The following is an 8,618-nucleotide window of genomic DNA, read 5'->3' as shown; positions in this document are numbered from 1 at the left end:
TCTGCTTACAAAAAAAACTCACAGTTCAATTTAAGTTGCAGCAGTGGCAGCGGCTTCTAGCTTCGCCGAAGCGAAGGCGTCCTGGATCGCGGAGAAGCCTCGGGGCTCCGGAGGAGTTCTCACCTACATCGTCCACATGGGACGACTCGGGAACTCAACTCCTACCCCGGGCAGCTCACCTATCCCCTTATGCCCAGGGAAAAGGTATCAAGCCGTTTTACAGCTGATGCTAGCTGTCAAAACGGCTTTTACGCTGAAACAGGCGGGAGGCAGCAAACAGCTGCTTCCAACGAGGTCGCCTGCCACCGGAAGTCTCAGAGTTTTGTCTTTCTTCTAAAATTGAAAGTGGTGGTCCTAATAGGACATTTGCACACCAGGATCTTGTATCACTTTGTGTTCGTCTCTGTATTGGGGGAGCAAGGTTGGTTTATTTCTGGTTCTGGTGGGTTTTGTTTTGAAACAGCAGCATAGTTGGCATTTTCCTTGGAATTCACAGGGATCTGCATCTTCACAGATCTCACAGGGTCTTTTAAAGGAACAGGGGAATGAGGGCTGGGCAGCCAGGAAGCTTCCCCTCAAAACAATCCCTCACATTTTTATTTTTTTTTTAGGAACCGACATAACTGTACACAATATGTGATCAAAACTATAGACTAGGGCATTAGTAATTTATGTTATTAGTATTTCTTTCTTACAGAATGGGAAGGGAGGAAGAGCAAGGGTTATTGTTTATTAAACCTATTCTACTCTATTCTATTCCATTCCCCATTCTATCCTATCCTATCCTATCCCATTCTATCCTATTCTATCCCATTCTATCCTATTTTATTCTACATTTATTCTATTCTACATTTATTCTATTTACATTTATTCTATTCTATTCCATTCCAATCCTATCCTATCCTATCCCATTCCATTCCCATTCTGTGTTCTATTCTGTTCTGCTCTGCTTACTCTACTCTACTCTACTCTACTCTACTCTACTCTACTCTACTCTACTCTACTCTACTCCACTCCACTCCACTCCACTCCACTCCACTCCACTCCACTCCACTCCACTCACCATGTTGCACTCCACTCCACTCCACTCACCATGTTGGTTAAACCTGCACATCCGGAAGTTACCATGGTTGAGAAATGCTACTCTGGACAGATCCCCAATTCTTTGAGAGCTGAACACCCTAAAAAGATTCCTAAATTTGTTTTGACTTCCTTCAACTGTTTCTAGTGCAAGAACTGTTATCTGAAGATCACGGCTGCAGTTTACCAGCAACGCCTCAGTCCATTTCTGATCTCAAATCCTTGGCTACTGCTTTATTGGAGACCATCCATGAGAAGAACATGGTCATTCAGCACCAAAGGCAAACCAACAAGTAAGTGATTTTTCTACAATAGACTGGTGTGGGACTTCTATACAAGTCATGCTGATCCGCTTGCATTCACTGAGGTGTGTAGTGCTTTGTGGAACTGTCTAGGCTTAGCACAGGGGAAAACATTGGGGGGGGGGAAGGTGGAGGTGATAAACAGGCAGTCCTCTACTTAGAAGCATTCGTTTAGTGACCATTCAGAGTTACAAAAGTAGTGAAAGAAGTGACTTATGATCAGTTTTCATATATATGTGTGTACGTGTATCACTATTGCAGCATCCCTGTGGTCACATGATCAAAATTTGGGCACTTGGTAACTGGCATGTGTTAATAGAATAGAATAGAATAGAATAGAATAGAATAGAATAGAATAGAATAGAATAGAATAGAATAGAATAGAATAATGAAGAATAGAATAGAATAGAATAATGAAGAATAGAATAGAATAGAATAGAATAGAATAGAATAGAATAGAAGAAAGAATAGAATAGAACAGAATAATGAAGAATAGAATAGAATAATGAAGAATGGAATAGAATAGAATAAAATAGAATAGAAAGAATAGAACAGAATAATGAAGAGAAGAATAAAGAATAGAATAGAATAGAATAGAATAGAATAATGAAGAATCAAATCAAATCGAATTGAATAGAATAATGAAGAATAGAATAGAATAGAATAGAATAGAATAGAATAGAATAGAATAGAATAGAATAGAATAGAAGTTTTGGAATCAGTTGTGGCTGTGAGTTATAAGACAGAAGGGGATGACACATCATGGCCCACTTGCGGCCAACACTCCACAGCCAACATGGTCACTGAGCGAACTGCTGTAAGTCAAGGACTTCCTGTAGTTCTTACCTCCCCCATTTCGCTACTTTAAGAGGAATCTTCTTGGAAAATCAGTTTTGAGCTATATATATATATTAATGTGAGAATTGTGGGCGGTCCATTTTAAATTATAGCAAAAAGTTATAATTACATCTTCGTGTTTGCATGCATCTGTGTGTCCGCAAGAGAGAGAGAGAGAGACGTGCAGATAGAATCTGTAAATCTCCATGTAAATCTCATTTTTTTTCTCCCTTTTATATAAAGTATTCAATCCTTGTTTCAGAATCTTAGGCAACCGGGTGGCGGAGTTGGAGAAAAAACTAAGAACTTTAGAAATTTCTGGGCTATGGAGCCTCCCAGGTTAGTAGCATTTAGCAAAATCTCTTCTTAATTGCAAAAGACCGTCCTGCTTGGACCCACATACATGTTATACTGATAGAGGTAGCCCTCAACAGTTGTGGTAGCCTGATCCACATACATGTTATACTGATAGAGGTAGCCCTCAACAGTGACTGTTCAAAGTCACAACGGCACTGAAAAACAGTTCACCTAGGACCGTTTTTCATGCTGACGACCCTTGCAGAGTCCCCTGTGTCCACGTGATTGACATTCGGATGCTTGGCAACTGACTCGCATTTACGACGGTCCCGGGGTCACGTGATCCCCTTTGGCGGCCTTCCGACACGCCAAGTCAATGGGGGGGGAACCAGGCTCCCTTCACAACCGCATGGCTGATTTAACACCTGAAGCGGCTCGCTTGACGAGCGTGGCGAGGAAAATCGTTAACGCGGGGCGAATTAAGGAATTTCTCACTTAAGGACATAAGTTTGCGGTCGTACGTTGAGGACTACCTCTGCTCATTTGTGGTGAGCGTCAAGGAGGATTTGCCATCCCTGACAGAATCTGGGGTTGGCCTCTTCGTTTGCGTCACACTGAACCGGAGACGCTCTGAATTCGAATGTTTTCGAATTAAGGGATTCGTAAATCCGCTGAAGGGATGTCTGGCATGCCGCGGTCTCTCTAAACGCCTCGCTCTGTTCTTGTTCAGACGACAAGCTAACATGGATATAATAACGGTTTTCTCTCCTTTCTTTTTTTCCCTTGCTGCCCGAAGGCCTCAGCTACGATGTCTCGGTGGGATTCGGGAGTAGGTGCTCCTTTGTTACGTTTTGAGTAACAAACCTTCAATGTGCACAAAGTGCTGTCGCTGCCGCGTATAACAAATAGAAATGTCATCTGAATGTTTTTAAAGTCTGTCTCCCCCCCCCACCCACCCCGATTAAGATATTCAACTTGAGACAGTCGCAAGAGGAATAGAGGCTACTTGCACAATTGCTTCTAATTGGAAGGGAGGGCAATAAGGGAAGAAGGGCTTCTGAACGGAGGAGTTGCAGGTTGTGCATAATAGTTGGGGCGGGAGGGAGGACACGGAGGGAGGGAGGGAGGATGGGGAAGAAGGGAGGAAGGAGGAAAGGGAGGGAGGAAGGAAGGAAGGAAGAAGAAAGAGGAAGGAAGAACAGGGAGGGAGGGAGGGAGGGAGGGAGGACAGGGAAGAAGGGAGGAAGGAGGGAAGGACAGAAAAGGAAGGAAGGACAGGAAGGAAGAGGAAGAAGGAGGGAGGGAAGGAAGGAAGACGGAGGGAGAGGTAGAAAGGAGGGAAGGACAAAAGGAAGGAAGGAAGGACAGGAAGGGAGGAAGAAGGAGGGAGGGAAGGAAGGAAGGAAGACGGAAGGAGAAAGGTAGGAAGGAAGGAAGGACAGAAAAAGAGGAAGGAAGGGAGAGGAAAGAGGGAGGGAAGGAAGGCAGGGAAGGAGAGAGGTAGGAAGGAAGGACAGAAAAGGAGGAAGGGAGAAGGGAGAGGAAGAAGGAGGGAAGGAAGGAAGGAAGACAGGGAGGGAGAGAGGTAGGTAGGAAGGACAGGAAGGGAGAGAGGAAGAAGGAGGGAGGGAAGGAAGAAAGGAAGACAGGGAGGGGGGGAGTTAATGGATGCCATTTGAGGCAAGGCTCTAATTTCTGGGTCTTCAACAATCCTTCTGACATGACAGCTGCAGCAAGACGGGGGTCTACTAAACGGAGCCGTTAGTCAAAGGGTCGCCTTTCTGTATTGACTGTGCCGAAAATTCAAGAGCGTCAGCCGTCTCTCCGACGGCCGACTTGGTTCCTCCAGGCCCGTTTTGATAAGCGCTCCGTGAACGTATCATTATTTCTCCACCGGAAAGCTCAAAGCTAGGTTTTTTTTTACCAAAGTGATTCATGCTATTTATGTGTTTATTTGCGCCACCGGAAAGAGAGGAAGAGTTGATTCTCGGAGGGGAAAGTGCCAACCTGGGTTTTGATCAAGGGCCTGCTCGGATTCTTGAGCGCGAGAGAGGAACAGGAGAAGGGAGAAGGGAGAAAAGAAAAGAAAAGAAAAAAGAAAAGAGCAATTTCCTGGAATCAAACAGACTCTCCTTGTTTCACGAGGCTGAGATTTCTAATGTAGCATTTTTTTGAGCCTGAAATTCCAGTTTTAATCCGAAGTTACTGGGATTATTGGAGGTGGCCTAAGGGTCGATTAAGCTCTAAACAATTAAATAAAGAGGGAGGAACACAGGAAGCGAGAAAGACCAGGCTGCTATTAAACAGGATGTCTTGGTTTTAAATGCTTAAATTTGATTTTCTTGTTTTGTTTTTTAATCTCTTTTGGTTTCGGACAGGATAAGAGAAATGTACATGTTCATGTCCTTATGATTACAGGTGGCAAGGATACGATTACATTTAGCGAACCGGCTCTTCCCGCTATCCAGAGGTCACGTTCGCCGTTGCTAACATTGGTCGAGAAGCCCCCACAGAATTTAGAAGGTAAGCAACTGGGGTCCTAATAATGGGTAATTCCAAATTTAGGAAAAGCTCCAAGGATGTCGTCTTGGGGCCGGGCTTATCTGAGGGGCCGTTTCTCGCCGGTCACATCCGCCCGACCCACCGGAGCGGGGAGGCGAGGAACGTTGAGTGTCCCATCCCCTAAGGAGGTCCATCTGGCGGGAACCCAGAAGCAGGGCCTTCTCCGTGGTGGCTCCCTCTCTTGGGAATGTCATCCCTCCGGAAATTAGACGGCAGCTCCACGGTCACGCGATCAAAATGCAAAACCGGCTTGGCAACTGACTCGTGTTTATGACAGTGGCTGCCGTGATCCCCCTAGGATCACGGGATCCCCTTTCGCGACCTTCTGACAAAGAAAGTCAGTGGGGGAAGCCGGAATCGCTGAACAACCGAGGACAAGTTCAGTGATCCACTTCGCAACCGGGTCGAGAAAGGGCGTAAAATGGGGCGAAAGTGGCTTAAGGAGAAATTTGGGGCTCCGTTGCGGCCATAAGCCGAGGACTACCCGTATTCCCCGTCTCGGGTGAACATTTTAAATATTCTGCGGAGCAATTAGCAGGAAGTAGCCGCAGACTTCGTGAGTTCCCCCATTACTTCCCTATTTCCCCCCGCCTGTTTCTTCTCTTGTCACAAACCCTTCCACGTTCTAAGCGCCGCGGTTAAAAACAGTCACACTAATTAATACTCTGGAGAGTTCAGATCCCGGAGCTGCTCCCAGACCCGTAGTAAGTGGGTTTCAGAAAACTCTCTCCTAAGAATTGCCTCCCAATCGGCTCGGCTCGATTTTAGCTTAACCCCCACTTCTTTATTGCTTAAATAATGTGGGGTGTGTTTTTTTTTCTCCCTTCGGTGTTTGACGATCCAGGAATCATGACGGCCTCGTAGGTCTCCTTATGGCCTAGCTGGGCTCAAACAAGGCTGGGAAAATAATGTAGGGCCTCGTTCTCCATGCCAATCAGGTGCCAGGAACATTTCAAGGAAGTGCTTCCTCCCCCCCCCCCTGTCCTGAAGGTGCAGATTGAGCCCAAGGAGAGTTGAAAATGGATGCGGAGATTCCGCTTGGGATTTGCGGCTTTGGGCTGAGAGAGAGAGACCGAATGAGGTTATTCCAAGAAATGGACGATTTCTTAGTCTCGAAATACAAACTTGCTAAGTTTTCCTCCTCCTTCCTCTTCCCCCCTCCTCTTTCTCCTGCTCCTTTCCCCCTCTTCCTCTTCCTCCATTCCCTCCCCTCCTTCTCATCTTCCTCCTTTCCTTCTTCCTCCCCTGCTCCTCTTCCTCCTCCCTTCCCTCCCCCTCCTCCTTCTCCTTCCCCTCTTCCTCCTCTTCCTCTTTCTCCCCCTCCTTTCCCCCTCTTCCTCTTCCTCCATTCCCTCCCCCTCCTTCTCATCTTCCTCCTTTCCTTCTTCCTTCCCTGCTCCTCTTCCTCCTCCCCTCCTCCTCCCTCCCCTCGTCCTTCCCCTCTTCCTCCTCTTCCTCTTCCTCCTTCCCCTCCCTTCCTCTTCTTTTTCCACCTCTTCCTCCTCCTCCTTTCCCCCTCTTCCTTCCTTCTCTCCCCCTCCTTCTCCTCCTCTCCCTCCCTCCCCTGCTCCTCTTACTCCTCCCCTTCTTTCTCCTCCTCCCTTCCCTCCCCTCCTTCTCCTTCCCTTCCTCTTTCTCCTCTCCTTCCTCTTTCTCTTCCTCCTTCCCCTCCCTTCCTCTTCCTTTTCCTCCTTTCCCTCCCTCCTCCTCTTCCTCCTCCATCTCTTTTTCCTCCTCCTCCCTCCTCCTCCTTTTGCTCCCTTCTCCTCCTCCTCCTCGCATGCAATATTGCTCTGGTTGATTAAGCTACAGTTTTCCATTACAATCAAGCCAGGAAAGGAAATATAAAAATCAGTTCTTGAAAAAGGACGGAGGGGAAAACGGTTACATCTCGGTCAATAGACCGCGAGGAACAAAAACGCTCAGATTTCTTTAGAGAGAGAGACTCGAAAATTCATAGGTGGCCTTGCATACCGGTGGTCCTCATTTAGGGTCCGTTTCCAGTTAGGATGGGGATGAAAAAAAAATCACTTCAGAAGCACCACTTGCATTTATGGCCCACTTGGCAGGCCTGCGAAGCAAAGGAAAGCTGTGGTAAGTTGATAATAAGCCCAAGTTGCAGTTCCACTTAGCAACCACTTCACTTAACGACCAAGTGGCCGGTTCCAGTTAGGGTGACTAAATGAGGACCGTCTCTACTGTTCTGGGGTGACAAACGAGAGCCAGAACTTTTATTTTTTTACTGTGTGTGGGGAGAGGAATCTTTTTGTTTCTTTCAAACAGCTAAAAGGATAAGAATTAGAACTGGGCCTTGTCAAAAGGTCCTTCCCCCCCCCCCCAAAGTAGTGGTGTAAATCAGGGGTCCCCAACCGTGGCAATTTCAAGACCTGTGGACTACAACTCCCAGAATCCTCCAGCCAGCATGGGGGATCCCGGGAGCTGAAGTCCACAGGTTTTAAGGTCGCCGAAGTTGGACGCCCCCGGTTTAAATTCTGCCTGTGAAAATTACTTGTTCTAATATCTTTTGTTCCTGCTCACTGTCCATTCCCGTTTTTCTCCCGTGTGGAAGATCAAACAAGGCAGCCGCCAATCACGTGTCCTGCTAAAACGGAACGGACTCTTCCGGAAGAAGCCGCTCTCCCTGCAGAGGACTCGCGCGGAAACCTCAAGAGCGGCCCTCAAGCCAAGAGTTTCCGTTCGTCGTCGTCCCAGGGTCTGTCAGAAGAAGGGGACCCCGGCGGCCTTGAGGATGACCACGCCAAGCGGACCGAAGATCGGTCGTCCACTTTGGAACTGGAGGACGGAGGAAGAGAAGGTCCGACAGGCGAACAAGGTGGAAGCCCTGGAGAACCGGACAGCGTTGCTGACGGGGACTCTCCCGTCTCCAGCCCTCCTCCCTGGAGTTCCAAAGAAGCATCCGAGCTGGAGAAGAGACCTCTGGCTGAAACCCAGACTGGGGAAGAACTGAGGGGCGCCCTGGAAAACGGGGTAGCATCGTGTAGCTGAAGACCACCAAAGGAAACCCATGGCCATGCTGGATGTTAAAGACGCTTTATTCTTTCAGCTTCAAGCTCGAGTTACATTCCAAATGAGACACTTGAAGCTACGAAGGTGGAAGATATTTCTCCTCTTCCTCCTCCTCCATCTCCATCTTTTTTGTCTCCTTTTCGTTCTCCTCCCTTCTCTTTATCTATCTTCTCCTTCTCCATCTCCTTCATCCTTATCAATCTCCTCCTCCTCTTCCTTCTCCTTCTCCATCTCCTCCCTTTTCATCTGTCTCCTCCTCCTCCATCTCCTTCATCCTTATCTGTCTCCTCCTTCTCCATTTCCTCCATTTTCTTCATCCTTATCTATCTCCTCTTCCACCTTCTTCATCTCATCTATATCCTCCTTCTCCTTCTCCATCTCCTTCATCCTTATTTATCTCCTCCTCCTCCTCCACTTTCTCCTTCTCTTCCTTCTCCATCTCCATCTGCTTCATCTCCTCCTCCCTTCTCCTTATCTATCTCCTCCTCCTCCTTTTCCTTCTCCATCTCCTTC

At 47.4% G+C, this 8,618-nt stretch overlaps 1 protein-coding gene across 1 annotated transcript in view; it reads left to right on the top strand.

The window, feature by feature from the left end:
- CCDC149 (coiled-coil domain containing 149) overlaps positions 1–8,211 on the top strand; it is a 16,046-nt gene extending 7,835 nt beyond the window's left edge. The window contains exons 7-10 of the mRNA XM_015827860.1: positions 1,229–1,373; positions 2,482–2,558; positions 4,935–5,039; positions 7,648–8,211. Coding sequence (XP_015683346.1) covers positions 1,229–1,373; positions 2,482–2,558; positions 4,935–5,039; positions 7,648–8,084 — 764 coding nt within the window. The 3' untranslated portion in view covers positions 8,085–8,211. The remainder of the gene's footprint in view (positions 1–1,228; positions 1,374–2,481; positions 2,559–4,934; positions 5,040–7,647) is intronic.
- Positions 8,212–8,618: the final 407 nt, after the last annotated feature.

This window comes from Protobothrops mucrosquamatus, unplaced genomic scaffold (genome assembly GCF_001527695.2).
Source record: "Protobothrops mucrosquamatus isolate PMUCROS unplaced genomic scaffold, P.Mucros_1.0 scaffold4012, whole genome shotgun sequence".
Taxonomy (NCBI): domain Eukaryota; kingdom Metazoa; phylum Chordata; class Lepidosauria; order Squamata; family Viperidae; genus Protobothrops; species Protobothrops mucrosquamatus.
The sequence above is the reverse complement of the archived record's forward strand: the minus strand, read 5'-3'. Positions and strand labels throughout refer to the sequence as shown.